The sequence below is a fragment of the Equus caballus genome, chromosome 1 (assembly GCF_041296265.1).
Source record: "Equus caballus isolate H_3958 breed thoroughbred chromosome 1, TB-T2T, whole genome shotgun sequence".
In the NCBI taxonomy this organism is placed as follows: domain Eukaryota; kingdom Metazoa; phylum Chordata; class Mammalia; order Perissodactyla; family Equidae; genus Equus; species Equus caballus.
This window is the reverse complement of record NC_091684.1, coordinates 57,809,680-57,834,782: the sequence shown is the minus strand read 5'-3', so window position 1 is coordinate 57,834,782 and position 25,103 is coordinate 57,809,680. Positions and strand designations below refer to the sequence as shown.

At 38.6% G+C, this 25,103-nt stretch overlaps 1 protein-coding gene across 5 annotated transcripts in view; it reads right to left on the bottom strand.

The window, feature by feature from the left end:
- TET1 (tet methylcytosine dioxygenase 1) overlaps window positions 1-25,103 on the bottom strand; it is a 124,054-nt gene that overhangs the window by 84,467 nt on the left and 14,484 nt on the right. For 2 of the 5 annotated variants that reach the window (XM_070226244.1, XM_070226251.1), the window contains exons 1-2: window positions 6,355-6,680; window positions 6,087-6,140 (exon numbers count right to left, since the gene is read on the bottom strand). Coding sequence is in view for 2 of the 5 variants with exons in the window: in XM_023644059.2 (XP_023499827.1) it covers window positions 6,087-6,140 (54 nt within the window). In the remaining 3 variants the exon portion in view is untranslated. Of the gene's footprint in view, window positions 1-6,086; window positions 6,141-6,354; window positions 6,938-25,103 lie in introns of those variants that run through there. The other 3 variants (XM_023644059.2, XM_023644066.2, XM_070226247.1) reach the window with 2 other exon arrangements.

Genomic DNA, 25,103 nt, shown 5'->3' with positions numbered 1-25,103 from the left:
ATCCCGGGTGCGGACCTACACACCACTTATCAAGCCATGCTGTGCCAGGCGTCCCACATGTAAAATAGAGGAGGATGGGCACAGATGTTAGCTCAGGGTCAATCTTCCTCACCGAAAAGAGGAGAATTGGTGGTGGATGTTAGCTCAGAGCTAATCTTCCTCAAAAAAAAAGTTAATTGAAAAAATAAAATAATAAAGTAAAACTATACACAATTTAAGACAAATTATTTATTTATTTAAAATAACTTTCTAAAATAAGTTTACTGTTTAACATCTGCTTCCTTAGAACCATGAAAACAATCTATATTTAATAAAATTTATGTGACATAACTAAATTTTAAACATAGATGTTAAAACTGTAACATCTTTTCCCTAAAATTTATCACATGCAGAAAGTTCTACTTTTAGTTCAAAAAGAACTTAAAGAGTTAGTCAATATTTAAAACTATGAAGCATCAGAACAGGTTAAAAAAGATACTGTAATCTTCATTTTCTTGCATAGGCCAGTGTGGTGGGTAAATCTTCCTATCAAGTCTTTAGAAATGTTATTTTTATGACATATTTTGGATGCTGAAAGCATTTCATTATTAAATTAATTATAAGTTGAAAATGAATTAGGATACTCATAAGGTTTTAACAAAAAATTAATTAGAAGTTCTTATTTGGCTCTTTTCACTGACTCTTAAGAATATATTCTAGTTAGTATATAGAAAATTTTACAGTAAGGAAGGTAGACTTCAGAAAACAGTATGAATCCAGCACTATCCAAACACAAACAGTATCAGACGAGCATACGTATTCAAGACACAAGGCATATGTTCTTTTCTGAGCTAGGAAGAATTCAACAATTTTTTTTGTAGCCTGAATGAAATTTTCCTCAAACCCATTCACCCCACTTGGCTTTTATTCACTCTGATTCTATTTGGGATCATTCCTAGAAATTACAGAATGGACATGGGTCTTGAGTCACTGGAAACGTACATGCTCCAATGATAAATGAATGCTTTGATTGTGTGTGAGCTGGCTTAAGTGAAAACCCAGCCCTGAAATCAGTTTGATCATCTCTGGGCAAAATGCTATATTACAATTTCTGGGTATGCAAACCAGAAGCCCCATGTGTGCCTTTGATCGTGTGAATAAACACTGATGGATGAGCACACGTTTTTGACAGTTTCTGCCAACTTATGACATAATGAGGAAAATAAGGACCATGTGTTGAATCATAAAACTAAATTATTAAATTTATATGACCGTCCTGTATTCTGAGATTATCATCCTTCAATTTACATGGCTTTTTAAAAAAATTGGTATTCCTTTGTAGATACTCTCACCACCCACTCTGAATTTCTTCCCCCACTGGTTTGTTATATTCACAAGTCTGGGATTCATTGCCTGAGACTATGAAGGACCCAATCAAAATGGCATGTTTTTTTCCTGAACAATGGTCAAGCTCAGTATTTGATCTATCACTAAAATTTGCAACATGTTGCTACATGTCATGGAATGTTACATTATAACCAGAGTTAAGACATTTACCAATGATTTCTTTTAAAAACTGAAACAAAGTTGTAGATAAATATGTAGAGAGAAATCTTTAGTAACTGTTATCTTCCATTTCTTGTAACTTAATGGGTTTTAAAAACAAACAAGGTAACTCGGTTGTATGTAACTTGATACTTTTAAATCAGCGGGAGTACATATAACAATTTACAAATGAAGGGAATAGTTCTCAAAGATATGAAGTAAATTTCCCTAGATGATGTTTTCCTTTTCTTACACTTTTTTTGTTTCCTTCAAAGAATGCACCGCAATTTGTAATTTATTCACTTTTATTTTTTTGCCTGCCTTTCCTCAGCAACATTTAATCTCCTTGAGGGTGGAAATCATTTTGGTCTTGTACACTTTTGCAGCCCCAGCATTTAGTATGTGCTAAAAAAATATTTATTGGATGTTAATAATAATGCTGTTCAGGGAAAGAACACTTATTGAGCATTTACTATGTGCCAGGCAATGATGATACTAAATATTTTGAATGTCACTATGTCATGCAAATCAAGACAATCTATGAATGTGATTCATTTATGATTTTGATTCTCCTTTTAAAACATATGTCAAAAAGACATACTCTCCCAGTAAAATACATGTCTTTTGTCCCCCACCCCCCATCACCCCCACCACCACTTGTTCTCATTTATCAGCATCATCAAGGAAGGAAGGAAACAGTGGAGAGCACGGCTGCCAGTGTAAAAGCTAGCAGGAAGATCACTTAGTTTTCATTTTTTTCTTTTATAAATTATCTGTAGATGGTTTCCTAGTTTAATATCCACTGACATTTCTTTATATTTGCTCACCCAGTTCTTCCAAATACTACTTCGATGATATTTTACAACCAAATAGCTAGAAAATGTCCCTTACCAACCTAGAAAGAGTATCTAATTACAGAATGCATAAAAGCAGTCCCCTAGCAGGGATGCCCACACTTTTCATTGTGAAACGATTTTAGATTTACAGAGAAGTTGCAAAAATAACAGAGTTCTTACATACACTTCACCCAGCTTTACCTTCTTACGTAATCAAGGTTCTGTTACTATTTCTGACCCTATCATACTGCCCCTGCGGTCACTAGGGATGCCGAATATGTTCTGTTTGCCCCTCCAGGTCCACACTCCATCTTCTACACCCTCTTACATGCTGCAGGAAGCTGGCCAGGATATATTTCATCAGTGGGCTCCCTTTTCTTTTAGCCTCTGATTGGGATCAACCAATGAAAGCAGCAGGAAACTGGAAGGCAGGATATTTATTTCCATACCTCCCTCCCTCCTCATGACTTTCTCTTTGCAGAAAGATCCCATAACCAAAGGCCACAACAAAAGCCTCCACTCCCTCTTTTCAACTCCAACTATTCTCCCTGGGTTCCTGCTCCCTTGCCCCTTTACACCAAGGAGTGGCAATAGCTCTCTGCTATCATTAGCCCTGGGATGCTTTGCCATCCATAGTTTTTTCTGTAACCCTGTCCACACCTTTTAAACAATCCCTCCACTAAATTCTCCTCAATACCCCCAACTGACTGTGCAATTTGATTTTCTCCAGGGACAATGACTGACAACCTAACCAAAGTGAAATTACCTAAAATTGACTTTTTCTAAGGGAACGTATCCTCCTACCCTGCCAAACAAAGTGGAGATTACTTACATAAATGTTTTTACCAAGAGGAGTTCCAAACCATACCACTCACAAGTCCAATTTCATGAATCAAGGCCTGAAATGATTGCATCCCTTTACCTTACTCAAGAGTCAAGGAAACAATTATAACAAAGCTAGCAAACTGCCATCTACCTATGAAAATAGCTCTAGTGATCATCAACAGGGCCTGAGCAAGAACCTGGTCCTCCAGCACTAGTGGGGGCAGGAGTTTGTGCTGAGGCCCCTCCTCCATCATTTGATATCCATTCTGGCCATTAAAGTGCTTTGGACAGAAACTGTCATTTCGGCTAGAGGAAAATGCTCTCTCTAGTCAGGAATTTGAGATCATTATTTATAGTTTTAAATTTTGAATTACAATGGCATAAATATAGGTTATCAATATAAATAATAGGTTGTTTAAAGACGAGAGATGTGAGACATGCCAGGCAATTTCAGCTCCACAACTGGATTCAGTATTGAGTTAGCAGGTTCAGAGTAGGATGGGACAAGCTCAATTCTACACCCGATTTCCTTAATCAGACTCTTCATCTGTCCAACTACTTCCTAATAGATGATGAAGATGAAAATCAGTCAGGATATCTCTACCATCCACCTGACAAAGAGGAAGGGACTCAGGAGATTTGAAAATCTAAGAGGCCAAATTAAAGGAAGCAGACTAGACCTGTGGTACAATGCCAAAAGCAAAGAAGTGTCTTATGAAAAGAGACCAAGCTGTAGCCTGAGATTCTTATCACTGATCCTGGGTGGCAGCCAGCTGGAATAAATCCTCACCCATAACACCTTACATTGAAGGTTGTACTCCTCCCCCACCCTCCACCCCAAAAGGTGGATTTCATTTCTTAATATCTCCTTCAGGGTTATATAATATTCTACATTTGCTCTAACTGTATTTTACACATATCAAGGTAAAATCTGAAAGTATTTTAGCATTTCTATTGTGGAGCAGAGAAACAAAGCTTTCTTTAGAGAAGAACAAAAAATATTATGCCCAATAGAAAACTGAAGAAAACATCTTAAAATGCCAACATCAGAAAAAAATTTTTTTTTCCTTTTAGAGCATTTCCTTACTCTTATACAATAATCGATAGCGATAGAGGAAAGTAAGCAACAATTTGGTTCTGCTTGCTGTGGCACGTAAAATTCAGCCACCCACAGGCCTTACTTTTTAAAAAGTCAGTCTGTTGCCATGATTCAAAAAAGCAACACACAGTATATTTACTTCTGAAATTTATTTCAAGTGACAAGACACCCAGAGACTGACAAAATAAATGTAGAATTAAATAGCACTTCCAAAGTTCAATTCTACGTCCTAGCAAAGGTGGCTGATGATTTAGCTACCAAGCTTACTTAGTCTATATTAGTTTGTCCACGCAGCCTAGCCCTTTCTCCTATGCCCCATCCCCCCCCTCGCAAAGTGAGACACATTTATAACAGCAGGACTAAAACTATTTCTCACTTGAAGAATGTAAGACAAAACTCCTGAGATGAGTACACCAAACACAGAAAGTATAAAAAGAGATTTAAAAATATAAGTAGGGCTTTGCATGGTATCCTTCTACAGTTGAGGGAAAGGAAGGGAGTAAAGGGGGGTGAGTGGATCAATATGCAGAAGAAAAACAGAGAAGGATTTCATCTACCTTGAAAATAACTAGTATTCTATTTGTCCAGGCCCAGTGAGAATTTATGACAAGCAATTTCATTCATTTCAATGATCATAGTGCCTAGCTCACTGATGACTATGTGGTAAATATTAAATAAATTACTCATTGGTTGATGAAAACTGTACATGGCAATGTTATGAATGCACAGGAAACAGAAACTGAGGTGGTCAGACAATTAAAAAGCAATTTAGTTTTGGTTCTCCATGTCAATAACAATTTCAAGGTACACAACTGGGGAAACAAATGAGACAAGAATTTGCCACATCCATAGTTCAACATGTTGTTCTTCTTTGAGTGCTAAAACTTTATTTGTAAAAGAAAAGCTAAGATTAGGTTAAAATATTTTTAATTATATGTATACAATATAATCTTAAAGACTAGCAGTTTCATTGCTTAATGTCTTCTTGAATTAAAAGGGTTGCTTGCTCAGTTTGTTTGCATTTATAATAGCAATATACCACTTGAAACCTTTAAGACATAAGCATCTATTTGCTACACTAAAGCAAGCCTTGAACTTTTAGTAATGCCATATGCTTTTAAATCAACCCTTCTAAATACTGTACAAAACTCATAACAGATTGCTAGCTTATAAACTGAATTAGGTTACTACTAAACACCTATTAGGCAAACTATTTTGAAAATAAAGAAAATATGCATATTCCTACAGCTCTATGAATGGCAAAATTAAAGATGATAGAATTTGAGATTAAGCAATTGTAATTTGACTGTAAGATCTCAAAGGCTGACATATTTTAAGCTGAACTAAAACCTATAAGGACCTTTCCCTTTAGAATGAAAAACTGCACATTTTAAAACAGTATCTAATGAAAGGTCTATTAAAATCACAATGGATCATAGCTGTCAACTTCAAATAGTGTCTTTCTCCTTAAGAGCTTAAGTTTACACACTGGTGCAACACCACAAATGCAGATGCTACAAAGGGAGCTACAAAGAAAAACAAATTTTATTCACAGCACTTTGCATATAAACTTTTCCTTTTGCAGACTTGTGTGAAGTTAAAAATAAAGGATGCTAATATGCACATTATGCAGCACATCAAAAAAAAAGAAAGAAAACACTTTAGTTGAGTGAAAATTCATTTTTCTACTAAAAATCTGGGAGAATTCACATCCTCTGTACTCCAAATTTACCCCTAAGTGACAGAAAAATACTGTAGGAAATGGAAAAAAATTAAATATGATTGAATCAATAGCTGATTACCTTTAAAACTTTGGGCTTCTTTTCCCTCTGGGGCCTCTTGTTTTCCTTTATAACCTAAAAAAAATCAAATTGCAAAATGAGCCTCCGTTTAAGAAAAAAAAATTAGCTCCCACCCCCCCAAAATTTTTGGCTATTTCTCTATAAAACTACTTAGACCATTTAAAATCATCAACATGTTTGCTAGGCAGAACCTAAAGAGCTTATGTAAAATGTATACTTTAAAAGTCACTGAAAAAAAGCCTTGCATAAAGATGAAATAGGGAAATACCCTTTTTTCCCCTTAAAGTCTGTCTTAATTAGCCTCTGCATTCTTCACAGCGAAGCCCACGAGGTAGCCATCTTGCTTGCTTCTGCAGAGGAAGCCTCTACAGTGGAACAGTTCTGCAAACTGCTTTTTGGTATTATTATCATGGTGTTTAAAGGCAGCCCTGGCCTGCCAGCACTGTAGACGTGCTGGGCATGCCTTTTGCAAAAACAGCCCCACAAAGAGTGCAGCCAATGGCAATGCAGAGCTTAGCAACTCCAAAGTGATCTTCTCTGCCTAGCCTTCCTAGACAAAGGATCTCCTGTGCGGCTCCGCTCTCACCACAGGACACAGGCAGCCACAAGCTGCGACATGGAGTTCGATGCAGAGGATCTGGTCGCGCCGAAATCACAGGAGGCTTCAGCAAAAACAATGCACACAAATCCCCCAGGTCTCCGCCATCGGATCGATGGCGGAGACTCCCTGATTAGTAACCTCTTGGCGGCTCCGAGGGCAGGTCTGCGCGGGGGGAGGGGTGAGCGCCCTGCCTTCAACGTACAGGAGATATAACTGAGCCGAGGGGGGCATTTGGGCTTGCTGAAACTCTGGAAGGTATTGTGCATTTTTACTTTATAAGGCAAGGCTAAATATTGGCGATATTTAAGGCAGGGAGGTTATGTGAGGACAGTGTAGGCTCAGCTGTTGGGCTGCGTGTCTCATTCCTCGGGAACCACACCTCTTTGCAGCAGGCGCCTTGCCCAGAAACACAGCAATTTGATTTCTGTCAATAAATGTCCAATGACAAAGGCGGATTAAAAAAAATAATAAAGCCACTTAAAAGGAAAAGGACAGGATGAGGACAAGGAGAGGGGGAGGAGTTTTCAAATTACACTTGCCATTCTGAATAGCTGGAGAGAAAAGATTTCTCTCTCTTGCTCTGGACATTTCTGGTGACCTTCATTTCCCAAAGAAATCTCTCCCTTCCAGAGGCAGACTTATACCTCTGGACAAGAGGGGCACCTCTGGCTTCTCCATCCCCTAAGATCACCAACTGTCTCTGAGCATCTGCCTGCAGAGCTGCCAAGCAGGTCCCCACGTGGAGCCTGTCTGCACACCAGTCTGGTCAGACAGAGTCACTCACTTCCCAGGGATTAGGACCTGAGCCAGAGGTGGAACAAGCAGCCATCCACACTCACACACCTGGACTGCCCTGATGCCCAGTGGGTGGTAGGTGCTGGGAGAGCAGGGCACCATAGTTAGAACTTAAAAGACCCTGGGAATGGCAGAGCCAGAGGAGTTTAGCTCCCTCCCTTTAGCCCCCTGGCCATGCAACAGTGGCACTGGAGCAAGAACCAGGACAGCTGCTGTGAGCTGGCAGGTCTCAAGGTCACGGCCAAAATGCTGTACAGAGGCCGGTCACAGTCCCATCGCAGCCACCTTGACAGCTGCATAGATCTTAGGAGACAGCCTCAGCTCCATCCTCACAGGGCCAAAGTTTCAGCAGCACATTTAGGGGATTGGCAGGAGGGCCTCCCTGGCCACTCAGCCAAAGATGGGTTTTCCACTTGCAGTTGGATTCAGAACAGATTCCCACAACCAGAAATCGGGAACAGAGTGAGGGCCGGAAGGCCTGTATTTCATCACCCTTGATTCTTAGCCTTTTGGTTTGCCACAAAAGCACGCTTTCCTTGTTGGAATGGGAAGTCCAACATGCATTGTTTTTCCACTTTAAACTACCTCTGGGTCACCCACCCACCATCATAATTTTTAACAAATGTAAGAAGTAAAACCAGTGGATTTTGACCTAACCACACCCACCAGGGAAACTTCAAGCACACTGAGCCCACACTGAGAAGCTCTCTGTGGGGAATGAAGCAACCATGAAATGGGTAGAAAAACAAGAGCAAATACAACGAGGTTTGAAAACAGGTGCAAGACCCTACACCCCTACATTTCTTTTTCTTTGGAGATTTTTTTTTATTGTGGTAAAACATACATAACATAAAATTTGCCATTTTAACCATTTTTAACTGCACAATGTAGTAGCATTAAGTACATTCACAATGTTGTTTAACTATCACCACTCTGCATCTCCAGAAACTTTTCGTCATCCCAAATAGAAACTGTACCCATTAAACAATAATTGCTCATTTACCTTCTCCCAGCCCTTGCCAACTTCTATTCTACTTTCCGTCTCTGTAAAATTGCCTATTCTAGGTACCTCATATAAGTGGGATCACCCACTATTTGTGCTTTTGTGTCTAGCTTATTTCACTTAGCATAAAGTTTTCCAGGTTCATCCACGTTGTAAAATGTATCAGAATTTCATTCCTTTTTAAGGCTAAATAATATTTCATTGTGTGTATATATACCACATTCTGTTTATCCATTCTCCTGTTGATGTACATTTGGGTTGTTTCTACCTTTTAGCTATTGTGAATAATACTGCTATGAACGTCGGTATATGAGTATCTGAGTCCCTGCTTTCAGTTCTTTTGAGTATATACCTAGTAGTGGAATCGCTGGATCAGATGATAATTCTGTTTAATTTTTTGAGGAACCGCCAAACCATTTTCTACAGCAGCTATACCATTTTACATTACCATCTGCAACGCACACAAGGGTAGCCCTACATGTCTTAAAGGGCCTTGCATTTCAATTACAGATCATGCCTTGCCCCTTGAATACTTCAATATAATTTTTAAAAAGCATCAACATTTTCCTAGGTTGATTGCTCAATATTTAGTAAAGTGGCCATGATATATTAAAATATAATTATATATTTAAACTCAATCTATTTCCTGTGTGATCCATGTTTGCCTCAATAAAACAAAATAAAATCAGGCTCAGAGTGTGGGGTGTACTTAATATCCACATTGGTGAGAAGCCCACTTTTTAAAGCCCCACGGACAGGCATTTTCACTGCACTGGATACTCATGAAGCCACACAACATTGCAGTTGGCAACCTAAGCAAACATCGAAGGTCTGTGTGCAGTGTGCTGTAAAATGAGTTAATAGATAAAGCCAAAGCTCATCCCAGCTAAATATGAGGGTTAATGAAAGTGAACAGAGTTAACATTAACTCCAAATGTCTAACTGATACTACACCATGAAGATCTGCACTTGTTTGGATACAGAATAGATTGGTAATCTCTATTGGTTGTGACCATCTGTTCTAAATCCTATACTTAGCGATTTGACGGTCTCAGCTCAGGGCTTAGGTGGCAGTGAACCTTGATGGGAGAATAATCAGAAATTACTAGTAGAGAAATTGGAGGTCAAGAGAGCCATTCCCATTCTCTTATTATTTAGGGCAAAGTGCATACAACTAGACCCTGTTGAAAGAATGACAGATCAGAAACTAAGAAATCTTGTGTTGTAGTCCTACTTATTCAGAACTTATTTTTGTCACTTAAATCTATTTGTTTTTCCCACAAGGAATCATGATTATTAAATTGCATGAGTTGATATTTAGTTCTGTAATAAATCAAGTGTATTAGTTTCTTTCAAATATTACAAAACGAGGTCCTTCTTTTTTCTCTTAAGAATCACCTGATTAGGGGCTGGCCCAGTGACGCAGTGGTTAAGTGCATACATTCCGCTTCAGCAGCCTGGGGTTCACCGGTTCAGATCCCGGGTGCAGACATGGCACCGCTTGGCATGCCATGCTGTGGTAAGCATCCCACATATAAAGTAGAGGAAATGTGTATGAATGTTAGCTCAGGGCCAGTCTTCCTCAGCAAAAAGAGGAAGATTGGCAGCAGTTAGCTCAGGGCTAATCTTCCTCAAAAAAAAAAAAAAAATCACCTGATTATAAAACTAAAAAAGAACACTAAAGAATGGGGCTGGCCCCATAGCCTGGTGGTTAAGTTTGGTGTACTCTGCTTTGGCAGCCCAGGTTTGGTTCCTGGGTGCAGACCTACACCACTCCTCAGCAGCCATGCTGTGAAGGTGACCCACATACAAAATAGAGGAAGACTGGCAATAGATGTTAGCTCAGAGCAAATCTTCCTCAGAAAACAAAAAAAAAGGAACACTAACAAAAATTTAATCTAATTACTTCATTTCATAGATAAACTGAGACCCAAAGAGGTAAAATTACTTGGGTTACCACAGCAAATTAGAATTCTACTTGAGCCTAGTTCTAACCATCTACACTACTCTCTACAACTCTTCATTTTCAATACCCAACAATAGACACCTGTAAATATCCCAAAATAACCTTAAAAGAAACGTCTTCAAAACCACATGCTTCCTTTTTAGAAGAGAGGAATAGCAGCTCAGATTTCTAAAAGACTAGTACTTTAAATCAACATTATATTAGCTGTTTTTTTTTTTTTTAAAGATTGTGGGGGCTAACATCTGTTGCCAATCTTTTTCTTTCTCTTCTTCTCCCCAAAGCCCCAGTACATAGTTGTATATTCTAGTTGTAGGTCCTTCTGGTTGTGCCATGTAGGATGCCACCTCAGCCTGGCTCAATGAGCAGCGCTAGGTCCACACCCAGGATCTGAACTGGTGAAACCCTGGGCCGCCAAAGCAAAGCATGCGAATTTAATCGTGGTGCCATGGGGCTGGCCCCTAGGTGTGCTTTTTAAAAAATATATTTTGTGCCCTCAGAGATAAATCTGTGAATAATTTCAAAATTCTACACTTTCTAAGCATAAGTAGTTCTGCACCCACAAGAAACTAGATATACAAATACTGTCTAGGAGTCTCCTCCTAAATTAATCTCAGGAGTAATTCATTCTTTCTCAAAATTGACACTTCTGCAGCACAAAATCTTTCCAATACTAGCCACCTTCTCTTCTCCCATGAAATCCTTCTATATTTCTCTTTTTACATATTGTTGGGGGGATCAAAGCTTTGACAGTGATGCCTGGGGAAAGACATTCCAAGTACCATCGTTTATAAACTTCCAACCAGTAGAAAGGATGGCTCATACGTTTCACAGTTCTAACGGTGATCTTAAAGATGGTTTGGTTTTATTCTGGTGAGAAATAGGAACCTGAAAGACTAACACCGGAGATGTTCCTGGGTGATTGGGCCAGCAATAATAGTCTGGGTAGAGGCAGCTGATCCCTTGCACAGCCTTTCCCTGGCTTCCCTCCCCCACTTCCTTCCCTGAGGCTTATCTACACTAGCCCTTTTCCCTTCCAAGGGGCCACGTCTACCTAGTATCCACCCCGTTCCCTCTGCTGGTAAAAATATCTGCTCTTCAATAGCAAGAATTAAGGAACAAATGAGCAATGATCTTCAACAGTTGCCAAGCAAGAACTGTTGACAATGAGGTGAACCATAGATAATGCCAGAGACTGATGAGGCTGAAATATCACCTCTCCCTAATTTCTCAACAATTCTTAGTACAAACTTGAAATTGACAAGCCTACTCCCTCTGTTAGAGTCTAGATTCGTAATTTGGACAGAGAAATCCCATAACAGCATCTATGTGTTTTTGTCAAAAACAAAAACATTCACAGGACGCTGCTATTTCGAAAATTTTCCCTCGGGGCCTGCCCAGTGGCGCGGCGGTTAAGTGTATGAGTTCCACTTTGGCGGCCTAGGGTTGGCCAGTTGGGATCCCGGGTGCGGACACGACACCACTTGGCAAGCCATGCTGTGGTAGGCATCTCACATATAAAATATAGGAAGATGGGCACAGATGTTAGCTCAGGGCCAGTCTTCCTCGGCAAAAAGAGGAGGATTGGTGGCTGATGTTAGCTCAGGGCTAATCTTCCTCAAAAAAAAAAAAACTTTCCCCTTTTGTGAATGATATATGGTAAAGTTTGCTTCTTATTATTACTAGTCTGTCCTGTGTATTTTATAATCAGTAATATTCTCTTTTTTTTAAAGGAAGTTCTGTACCTTCGCACTCCTTCTCTATGTCATTCATGCTAGAGAGCTGACTCCAGATAGCATTCTACCCAAAGTTTTTGGATAATCTAATTGTCTCATCAAATCTAACAGCAAAATCATAACAATTTATTGTTTCACTGAGAAACTCAAAGCATTTTACATGCACGCGTGCACACACACACACAACTTCTTTCTGAGAAAGTTAGATCTAGGTATCACCTAAGTTTAGCAAAATCAAACTTAAAAATATCAAACAACCTTAAAAGACTCCATATCCAAAAATGTTTTCTTTAAAATTTGTTAATTCTTTTTTTTACAATGAACTTCCCCATTCAATAACCAAAAACCGTTAAAATAACTTAATAAATGTTGGGCACCTCCAATATTCAGACCTGGTGCTGGGCCTGCCCCTAGGAACCTACTCTTAAAACAGACGCAGACAATCACGATGCAGTACAGAATGAGGATGAGCCCAGAAAGCCATGCAAGACAGAGAAGGCTTCCCAGAGGAAGTGACATTTCCACTGAAACCCAAGAATGGGTACTAAGTAGGAGCTGGCAAAGTATAGAGGGAGAGAAGAAAGGTATGTGCCCCAGATGGAAGTAACTACATGTGCAAGGACATTGTAGCTACTGAAAGTCACACTCCAGTATGGCTGTGAAGGGGCAATGGGGAGATATGCACATAAATAAAGCTTCCACTTGGGTAATAAGGCTGGTCATTGAGCATGCATATGAAGAGATGCAACCAGCCTTTAATTCTCTACCATTCCAGTTGGAATGTCACATTTTTGTTCCATACTCCAATTTTCCATAACCAGTCCTTTTAAAAGCCAACAGCGATGCTCCTGTTAAGTTGGTCATCACAAAGATAAGCTACCTTTTCAAGGGAAGAACTAAGGAGAGGTGATTGGCTTGTCCTCGACCCAAAAACCCATGTTTTTAAGCTAGAAAACACCCTTGCATAACTAAGTCTCCTTAGAAAAAAAGAGAAAAGTGATATTTTGAGAATGAGTGCATGTAAGATGTTTTTGTGGAGATGAGATCAGTTATTCAGAAAGAGTTGACTTCTTCAGTTTTTTAACTCTAGTATTTACTAGAGTCTCAAACAATCTGTGGAGAAGCAAGGATTTGGCTGCCTAGAAATAAATCAATTTTTCAGCAGAGTAAATCTGTACTGGACAGATGCTTCTGATTTTTGGAGTAAGGGATGCTCTTCCTTTGTTCCTTCCAGGAATAGAATAGAGAATACCAAGCATATGAGAGGCCCTGCTTAACACCTGTGGGGTCTCAGACTTAATGAATAATTCTTTTCCACGGAGCTTAACTCAGGTAGAGGAAAGAGAGGAATTATGGTTTTCCAGGGGAACCAAAAAAAGAACAAACTTTCCATTGAGCCTGTAATATTGATAATAATAGAAGGTCTAAAATTCAATTTTTTCCAAAGTCTGTTTGATTTTCCTGATATCCAAATATTTATCCAATGAGCACATTAACTCTGTTTAAAATAAAATAAATGGTCCTCAGTTTCCTACTGCAGACATTTCTTCTAACTTGCTACCATTTCTGTGTCTGAAGGGGTCGTTTTGAGCTTTTATAATGTATAGCCCTTTACGAATACCTGTTGGAGGAGAAGATATATTTGCCATAACAAGAAAACAAAAAGGTTATTTTCACCACAGTCCACCTTAGAAATCAATAGGTAAGGAGCTTAAGCTTATAACTGTGTTAATTGTGCAGATTTAAATAAAGAACTTACCTATCTTTATTAGGAATGTTTTAGCATAAATGATTATAATGGTGTTTCCATAGATACTCACTTTTAATGACTAGTTAAGAAAACACAATTTTCCCCCAAATTGGTTTGATTTACCTAACTTCCAAATACTTATTGAACAAGCACATTAGCTCTTGTTGTTTAAAAATAAACTAAATAAATGATTCCTGATGTTTTTACTAGATATTTATAAAATGTGAATTGATATTTTTCTTGCCCATAAACATCCGTTCTTTCAAGCACATCATTTGAGAATAAGTCAAACTGCATTCACCGAGGCTGTGATTAAGTTTCTAACTTTATGAACATATACCCATATTTTCATAGGGCTATTTTGCAAGTCACAATAAATTGTTAGTGGGTTTGGGCAGGGATGAAAGATCACTATACCCAACAATTCTCTTCATCACTAACTATGCGTGTGATGAGAGAAAATTACTTTAGATGTTTTGAAAAGAAAGTATTTCCTCCTGACCTGTCCACCTTAAAGTATTATATTATACAATATCAAAATATTATCTTATACAAGATCAGTATGTCCCTGGTGAGATAAAAATCTCAATGCTGCTATTACCTGCAGGACCTTGAGCAAGTCAACCTCCCATAGACTCAGTGAGGGACAATGCTGACGTTGGGGTTGAATGCTCAGATGGCCATGAAAAGTATGCGGTATGATGCTTGACTTTTGGGTGGTCCCATCACAGCAGTGGAGAACCATGGCTTTCACTAATTAAGAAAATTATGTACAAATAATGTAATGAGCAATTAAAACTCAATATAAAAATTGGAGATATTCAAGTACACAATATTTTGGGACACTGGAACCTCTCCCAGATAAATCTAGTATTAACAAGGTTTCTGCTGGAGTTGGGGCATGCCAATTCCACCACACTGTCAAAATACAATCTTACTTTTATTAGTAAAAAAGAATACAAAACTTTCACTTCTAGTGATAATAAAATTGATAATTTGGAACAGCTCTCTTGCTGAAGACAGTTAGAAAAGCTACAGAAAATATAAAAACACCTGCTTGGGGCCAGCTCAGTGGCATGACACTTAAGTTCCCATGCTCTACTTCGGTGGCCAGGGGTTTGCAGGTTCAGATCCCAGGGGTGGACCTACACACCACTCATCAAGCCATGCTGTCGCAGGCATCCCACATACAAAATAGGGGAAGACTGGCACAGATGTTAGCTCAGCAACAATCTTCCTCAAGTAAAAGGAGGAAGATTGGCAACAGATGTTAGCTCAGGGCCAATCTTCCTCACAAAAACAAAAAAAAAGAAAAGAGAAGAAAAGAAAAGAAAGAAAGAACATTATTTAAAAACAAAACAAAACAAAAAAAATCTGCTTGGAGACATAGGGGAGTGAAAAATTATCATGAAAATGTAGAATTATCAGACCAGGATTTAGAGGGAAATGAGTCTAAGGAGGGCAAAAATATTTTAAGTAAAAATCAAAAGTGGAGGGAAAGAGCTAAAAGAATGCTTAAAGAGAAATGTAATCTTGAAATTAAAATATAGAAGCAGTGGAACTGACAAACTCAAAGAGTTTGATATTTGATTCATGTCAAAAAAATTACATTTTTGCAAATGAACTTGTAGGATTCTTACACAACATCTGTTTCAAAGTTGCACAAGTCTAAAAGACAGCAGCAATAAACTTAGCATGACGATCTTCAACCAGTCCACCTCTTGTCCCACTCTTCTCCATCCTCTGAGTTCTTCACATATTCTTTGTTGCCCTAGCTCACAGACCTGGTGGTTACAATGAGCACATACCATCTAAGCCAAAGGCTCTAATCCCAGACCAACTATGTGGTCTCTGATAAGTTACCTGGCTTATCTAAGCCTCAGTGTCTTCCTTTATAGACTGGGGGCAGAATGTGACTTTCATAGGATTGTTGTAAGGATTAAATGAGACAATGAGAATGTCAGTGCTTAATACAGTACTGGGTACTTAGTAAGTACTCAGTACATGATAGTTGTTATTAATCCCTTCAGATATCAATGTTTACTACATACCTATTCCACATCTATGATCAGTATCATTCAATTCAACTAACATTTGTTTGGTGGCTACCAAACGCCAGGCACTACATAGGGAGGAAAACGAAGGGCAAGAAAAAAATCCTAGTCTCTTTAATTAAGCCAGTGAAGTATCTTCATAGCAAAAAGTAAAGTTCACTTATAACTTTGACAAAATAAAAAGAAGAGATTAAGCACAGCAACCAAAGAAAAAAATATATAAAATAGAAGACATCAAAAGTGAAAACTTTTGTGTTTCAAAAGACTCATCAAAAGAGTGAAAAGACAACTCTCAGAAAATATTTGTAAATCATAAATCTGATAGGAGTCTGGTATCTAGAACATATAAAACAAACTTGCAACTCAACAAAAAGATCCCTTTTTATTTTTGGAGGAAGATTAGCCCTGAGCTAACATCCGCCTCCAATCCTCCTCTTTTTGCTGAGGAAGACTGGCCCTGAGCTAACATCTGTGCCCATCTTCCTCCACTTTATATGTGGGACATGTGCCACAACATGGCTTAATAAACAGTGCATAGGTCTGTGCCCAGGATCCAAATTGGCAAACCCCAGGCTGCCGAAGCAGAGTGTGCAAACTTAGCTGCTGCACCACTAGGCCAGCCCCCCAAAAAGACCCCATTTTATTTATTTATTTATTTATTTTTAAAGATTTTATTTTTTTCTTTTTCTCCCCAAAGCCCCCCGGTACATAGTTGCATATTCTTCATTGTGGGTCCTTCTAGTTGTGGTATGTGGGATGCTGCCTCAGCGTGGTTTGATGAGCAGTGCCATGTCCGCGCCCAGGATTCGAACCAACGAAACACTGGGCCGCCTGCAGTGGAGCGGGCGAACTTAACCACTCGGCCACGGGTCCAGCCCCAAGATCCCATTTTAAAATAGGCAAAAGACTTTGCTATGGTCTGAATGTTAGTGTCACCCCCAAATTCACATGTTGAAATCCTAATGCCCAATGTGATGATATAGAAGGTGGGGCCTTTGCGAGGTGCTTAAGGCATGACGGTGGAATCCTCAGGAATGGGTTTAGTGCCTTATAAAGGAAGCTTCAGAGAGATTCATAGCCTCTTCTGTCATTTGAGGGCACAGTGAGAAGGTGCCAGCTATGAAGCAGAAAGAGAGTCTTCACCAGAATTCAACCATGCTGGCACTTTGATCTTGGACTTCCCAGCCTCCAGGACTATGAGCAATAAATTTCTGTTGTTTATAATACCCAGTCTGTAGTATTTTGTTATAGCAACCTGAACGGATTAAGACAGACTGAATAGATATTTCTAAAAATATATATATACAAATGGTCATAAGCACATGAAAAGACGCTTGCCATCATCAATCATTAAAGCAATGCAAAGCAAATCCAGCATGAGACACCACTTCACACTCACTAGGAAGGCAATAATCAAGAAGTCAGATAATAACAAGTGTTGGTGAGGATACGGAAAAATTAGAACTCTTGTACATTGCTGGTTGGAATCTAAAATAGTACAGCTGGTTTGGAAAAGTTCGACAATTCTTTCGAGTTAAACAAAGAGTTACCATATGAGCCAGCAATTCCACTTCTAGGAATATATCCAAAATAACTGAAAACACATGTCCACACAAAAACCCGTACACAAATGTTCATAACAGCATTATTCATAATAGCCAAAAAGTGGAAACAACCCAAAAGTCTATCAACTGATGAATGTTTATACAAAATGTGGTTTATTCATACAATGAAATATTATTCAGCCATAAAACAGAACGAAGTACTGATACATGTTATGACATGGATGAACCTTGAAAACATTACGCTAAGTGAAAGAAGCCAGATGCAAAAGGCCAAATATTGTATGATTCCATTTATATGAAATGCCCAGAATAGGCAAATCCATAGAGATAAAAAGCAGATTAGTGGTTGCCAGGAGCTGGGGAGGGAAGAATGGAGAGTGACTGCTTATTTGTACTGGGTTTCTGTTGGGGTGATGAAAACATTCTACAATTAGATGGCAGGGATGTTTGCACAACCTTGTAAAGACCACTGAATTGTAGTTTTAAAAGAGTTCATTTATGATACATGAGTTATATCTCAATTTAAAAAGGCGAAGAGATTGTTTAACTCTCCTTCATCATAAGGGAAAGAGTGCCGCTACCACTTGCTAGCCACAGGGAATTAAAGGCACTTTTTAAAAGTGTGTTTCTATTTCCTAGTCTGCAAACTGAGAGCCCTAATCCTCACACTTCATGAGTCACTGTTAGGATCGAATATGGTGGCATTAAGCCTTTTAGCACAGCGTCTGGCCCATCGCAGACCCTCAGTAAATGTTAATTTCTTTCCTTCTTCCTTTCCTTTGCCAGCTTCTTGTGTTTCAATTCAAACAAGTTTAAATTTTGTTAAAATCTTCTGTATCTAATTATCAATGAAGACATTGTTCCCTGGTTGTTGGTTCTTTAAAAAGAGAAAAGTAACACTATTTTGTTTTGTTTTCCTTGTTTTATTGATTTTTGTTTGTTTTACTATCTCATAGTGCACTAGAAGGGTCTTTAGTAAACGGAACTAGGTGAATAAAGAAGGCAATTTAATGTCTATGTTGCCTAGTAGACAAACCTCTTTGCAATTCTGTATTAACTCCTAAACAAGTTTTTTACTCCTCCACGTGTAGAAGAAACTAACACACACACACGCTTTTCTCTCCAAATCTAAACTATATTGACTCCATCCAAAATTCCATGGCTTGGATCAACAGCAGGCTTCCACTGTCTTGTCCTCCCACTTCCTCCTGCCTTGATCCTACTTTTGCTCTTTAACAGAAAACTCACCACAAAATGGTGTTGCATATGAAATATGATATGAAAATAAGCTGTAGAGTGTAAATGTCTAGAATACAGCAGAAACACCAAAACCCTCTCATTATACAAGGACAAGAAAATAACTGTGGCATCGTCGTCTCACTGGAAACCACAACTATAATTCTCTATTACATGGGAACGGTGAAACCAATTCATTCATAATGCATCTTAATCCTCCAGCAGAAAAAATACTTTTGCATTTTTGAAATGGCATGTACTGGCTACTTCTGAGGACTTCAGCTACTTTCCTCTAAATAACCTGAATCAAGTGGCAAGAGGGAAACAGTGAAAGTAATGAAATGAATATGCAAATCTCTTCAAGGATATAACAATAACCACCATGTTTAAGCACCTATTATGTAGCAGGCAGCCTGCTAGATCCTTTATGGATATCACTTCTACTCTTCATGGCACCCCTGCTTCACAGGTCTGACTATCACAATGTTACAAACAGGTCCATTCTCACACTGATGACCACATGGGAGAATATTCAAACTCTTAGTATAACTGTTCATTCCTTAATCGTAGGAACACTTGTCTATTTCATTCTTTCAAAGTCTTAAATAGAGTGGTTTGATTCTCTTACTTGTTTTTCTTTTGGGGAGTGGGAGATATGACTTACATTTCTGTGAAATCTAATAAAAGCTATGGACCATCTCTCCAGAGAAATGCATATAAAAACAATATGTTACATATAATTCTGATGGGATAGGATCAACAGAGCACTGAAGCCCATCAAGATTAAAACCTCTGATGTGGAAGTTCTATTTTTATGATTTCTGAAACATCAAATGGAAGACGAATGTTGGAATCATTTAAACTGGGATCAAATTAGTCTTAGGAATTCTTGACTAGCAACCAAAAAGCATGTGGAAAGTTTAGCGAGACTAAAGCGCTAATATCATAATAGTAATTTTTAAATTCTGTTTTTTTCCATAGTAGCTAAAAATACACCAAGTACCTAATCTGATCTGGCTAGTATCCAGTCATTAGTTAGGAGATATGCTGAAATGCTGGCTCAATCATCATCTTTGAGATGGCATTAAGATGTGTTTACCAAAAAGAATGTAACAGAAGCTTTATTTTTTAATTTAATTTAATTTCTTTTGAGGAAGATTAGCCCTGAGCTAACATCTGTCAATTCTCCTCGTTTTGCTGAGGAAGACTGGCCCTGAGCTAACATCCATGCCCAGCTTCCTCTACTTTTTATATGTGGGACGCCTGCCACAGCATGGCTTGCCAAGCGGTACCATGTCCACACCTGGGATCCGAACTGGCAAACCCCAGGCCGCCAAAGCAGAACGTGGGAACTTAACTGCTGCGACAACTGGCCGGCCCCATGTAATAGAAACTTTAGTTTCTAATTTTGGGAGAAGGAAATGGCTCTGACTTTCAAAAGAATACCTGCACCACAAACTTCAGGTTTCCAAAAGTGGTAAAGATTTAGAAATCATTAGGCAATAACTCATTAGCAAAATACTTTGGTTATGCAAATACTTTTAGCTTGAAATAAAGGACTGATTCTTTCAAGGAAATAATCTAAAATGGGAACCAACATTTATACAGAAGAGTTCACTACCATATGAAAAACTGTAAGAAGCAAAAATTTATTTATTTATTTATTTATTTATTTAAATTTTTTTTTTTGCTGAGGAAGATTGGCCCTGAGCTAACGTTTGTGCCAGGCTTCCTCTATTTTGTATGTGGGTCGCCCCACAGCGTGGCCACTGACAAGTGGCAGAGTCTGCACCTGGGGAACCAAACCTAGGCCACCAAAGCAAAAAGCCCCAAACTTGACCACTAGGCCACAGAGCCAGCCCCTAAGTGTGCTATTTTTTAAATACAGAAAAAAAACTGGAAGCATGTATGCCAATTTTGCTGGTGGTTGCCTCTAGCTAGTAGGATTACAGTTTATTTTTTTTTCCTGCTTCTAAACTTTCTAAATGCAAATTACATTACTTTGATTTAGTATGTTTTATTACTTTTTAAAATAACACAAGCTCATTATGTAAATATTCAAACCACATAAAAAAATTCAAGAAAAAGTTAAAGTCACATATTTTCTAGTATACCCCTCGTCCACTCAAAAAATCCAATCCTCAGAGGTAAGTACTTTCAACAGTTTGGTTTGGTAGGTATTCGTCTAGAATTGTTTCTCTAAATTCCATTTACAATTAGAAAAGTACATGATTTTTGAGCTTTCATGCTCCTTTTGCCTTTAGCATTTTGAGTTGTCCAAACTTTGAATCTTGGTATAACTCATAATCACAAATGCATATGGCAGTAATTTTAAAGAACATAGGCAGCAGCTTTTTAACACATATTTTTAAAGCACTCTGCACCATCCTAAAATCCTTTTTCTCAAGTCTTCTATTTGATTTTTGTTACAGATGTCCCATGACCCTAATATCTTTGGTACCTGAAAATGACCTGTATAGAACAAACCCCAAAATGTTTTATTTTGTAAACATTTGTAAAATGTAAACCCCAGCTGCTAAGATGATATATTAAGTACATATGGATATAATGAATGGTTTACAATGTACTTTTTTAAAGGCATTGGTATGTTGGAAATAGGCTGAATCTTACATTTTTGATAAGATTTCATTCTTTCATTCATTCATTGAATCATTTGTTCAGCAAACATTTGTTGAGCATCAATTATGTGCTAGCACCTCCTAAATCCTGGGCTTGGGCTCTAGAAGTTATTTAAACATCTCACTTCTAATCACTGCTCTCTCTGCAGAACACCATGCCCTTCTTTTAAAAACAGTGACTCAGTATTAATGGGACATAATTAAATCAGAAAAGAGCAAGATTTCTCTTTTGTTGCTTTCATAGTAGACTTGAAGAGCTGATGATAATTAGTCAAGACTTCCTGGATACTCATGACTTGAGCACTGAGTCTCATTAGCAAGGTAATGACCTGAATTGCATAGATTAGTTTGATTTATTTGCTGGTTGTATCTCATTTGAGTATGATAATAATGCAAAAAGATAAAGAACCCGCCCTCTCCCCTTCAGGGTAACACTTGTGCCACATCCATCATAAGTGCCACAATGACCAGCTACTTTATAAGGAGAATGACTTTTGCAGCTTTGAAACCACTGACCCTTGAAATACTTCTCTGAAATAAAAAACCAAGAGGTTGACCAACAAAAAGAGATGTGGAGTTAAGCTCCGCAGCAAAATAAACATTTTCCATATGACAGTGCTCACTATTATATAATAGTATAACTTGAATTATGCTGACACTAGATAAAGGTTTAGCCAGTTTCACACATTTTTCTTCCTGGAGAAGATGATATACACAAAATGGCTGGGTAAGAGTTGAACCACAGTGAGAAGATTCCAGAAATTAACACCCGTGGGTCAGAATCAATCAAGATCAGCATGGTTTTGTTGACATACTTGGAGTTTACACATGCAAGGGTCCTAGATGCCAAAGGTTTTTTTTCTATGGTCAGCTCTGTGGTGAGGTATGCTACTGAAGTCTCAGTAGTGATCCAAAGAGATTCCTTTAAGGCATATTTAAGGACATATAACATCTGCCCTCAATTGAAGGAGTTGGTAGCAAAAATTTGTTCCATATGTCATACATAACATATGCCAAAATGAGATTCGGCTGTTTGAAAACAGTAAGAAAAGCAGTAGCCAGGAGAGGCCAGTCCCATCACTACTGCCACCGAAATGAACAGGATAAAACAAGCACGTCAACCAATTCTGAAATGACACCCCTGAAACTACACCGTCACCACAGTACCATAGGATAGTGGACAGTGATTCAATTTGTATCATTTACGACTACTTAACTTTTAGCTTTTCAAGCACAACCTATGTAGGTATTAGTATTTTTCCAGGTGCAATTTGCATCAACTAAGAAGACAGCACAGTAATAAGCAGCACAGTTTACAGCGTTATCTAGTACACTGCTATTTAATCTAACCAAACATATAATAACCCTTTAATATTTGGGGAAAAAAATCAAACCTAACTAGAGTAAATATAAGAGAGATTATTTCACTTTGGCAACCAACTCACAAACCGCTTGTTTAGTTATTCAATTAACATTAATTAAATATGTGATAGTATACCAAAATTACCAAGCTAGAGGTACGTAATTCAATACTCAGCCTTCAGAAGCATTTCTACAGACAACTGTTTTGTTTTCCTTTGTTATCATACACACTAAAAATTATTTGTGAAAGTGTAGCCTGGCCAAAGCACCTATTCCCTCTTCTCTCTAAAAAGCTTCCCCTCACTTTTTTTTTACTTCAATCACTATCCAATAAATAGGGTAATGCGTAAGTCTCAAAATGCTAAGTTACAAATAACATGAGGAATATCTAGCCGTGAGCAAAGTCCTAGATGACTACAAGTTACAAAATTAGTGATTTTAATTATCTGTCTTTCCGAATATGGAGAACAGTAAGCTGAACTGAGTTTGGAAGAAAAATAACATTTTATCTGTTGGCCAAAAGATATCTCTGGGAAGACTATCTAACCACCTCACTGTACAATTAAAAGAAATTAATCAGGCTGGCCCAGTGGCACAGAGGTTAAGTTTGCACGTTCCACTTTGGCGGCCCAGGGTTCATTGGTTTGGATCCCAGGTGTGGACATGGCACCATTTGTCAAGCCATGCTGTGGTAGGCGGAAGATGGGCATGGATGTTAGCTCAGGGCCAGTCTTCCTCAGCAAAAAGAGGAGGATTGGCAGCAAATGTTAGCCCAGGGCTAATCTTCCTCAAAAAAAAAAAAAAAAAAAGACATAAAAGCTGTCATAAAGGAGAGGATTGGTAAATTGGACTACATTAAAGTTAAGAATATCCATTAAAAAGCATGATTAAGTGAGTGAAAAGTTAAATCAGAGACTACATCAAGATATCTGTAATCATATATTTAACAAAAGATTTATATCAGGGGCCAGCCACGTGGCGGAGTGGGTTGGGTTCATGCACTCGCTCGGCAGCCTGGGGTTTTGCTAGTTCAGATCCCAGTGCGGACATGGCACTGCTCATCAGGCCATGGTGAGGCTATGTCCCACATAGCACAATCAGGACCTATAACTAGAATATACAACTATGTGCTGGGGGGCTTTGGGGAAGAAGAAGGAAAAAGAAGACAGGCAACAGATGTTAGCACAGATGCCAATCTTCAAAAAAAAAAGATTTATATCAAAACATAATGAAATCACATTGCAGCAGTATTTACAATAGCCAAGACATGAAAGAATCCAAGTGCCCATAGACCAATGATTGGATAAAGAAGATGTGGTGTATATATATACGATGGAATACCACTCAGCCATAAAAAAGACAGTCATCCCACTTGCAACAACATGGAAGGACCTGGAGAGAATTATGCTAAGCGAAATAAGCCAGACTGAGAAAGACAAACACCAGATGATTTCACTCATATGCAGAATACAAACAAACACGTGGACAAAGAAAACAGTTCAGTGGTTATCAGGGGAAGGGGGGTGAGGGGTGGGCACAGAGGGTGAAGGGGAGCACTTATGTGGTGGCAGACGAGAAATAATGTACAACTGAAATTTCACAATTTCACAACTATTATGAACTCAATTAAAAAAAATTGAACTCAGATACACCAATAATGAAAAGGCAGAAAAAACAATTTAAAAATGGACAATAGACTTGACAGGCACTTCAAAGACAATATCTAAATGGCTAACAAGCATATAAGAAGTAGTTCAATTTCATCAGTCTTCAAGAAAATGCAACAACGTAGTGATGCCACTACACACTCAACAAAATTATTAAAATAAAATAAGACAGGGGCTGGCCCGGTGGCGCAGCAGTTAAGTTCGCGCGTTGTGCTTCCGCAGCCTGGGGTTGGCTGGTTTGGATCCCCAGTGAAGACCTATGCACTGCTTGTCAAGCCATGCTGCAGCAGGTGTCCCACAGAAAATAGAGGAAGATGGGCACAAATGTTACTAGCTCAGGGCCAGTCTTCCTCAGCAAGAGGAGGACTGGCGGCAGATGTTAGCTCAGGGCTAATCTTCCTCAAAATAAAGAAAGAAAGAGGGGCCAGCCCGTGGCTGAGTGGTCGGGTTCACGTGCTCCGCTTTGGTGGCCCAGGGTTTCACTGGTTTGAATCCTGGGTGCAGACATGGCACCGCTCATCAAGCCATGCTGAGGTGGCATCCCACATGCCACAACTAGAGGGACCCACAACTAAAATACACAACTATGTACTGGGGGGATTTGGGAGAAAAAGGAAGAAATAAAATCTTTAACAGAAAGAAAGAA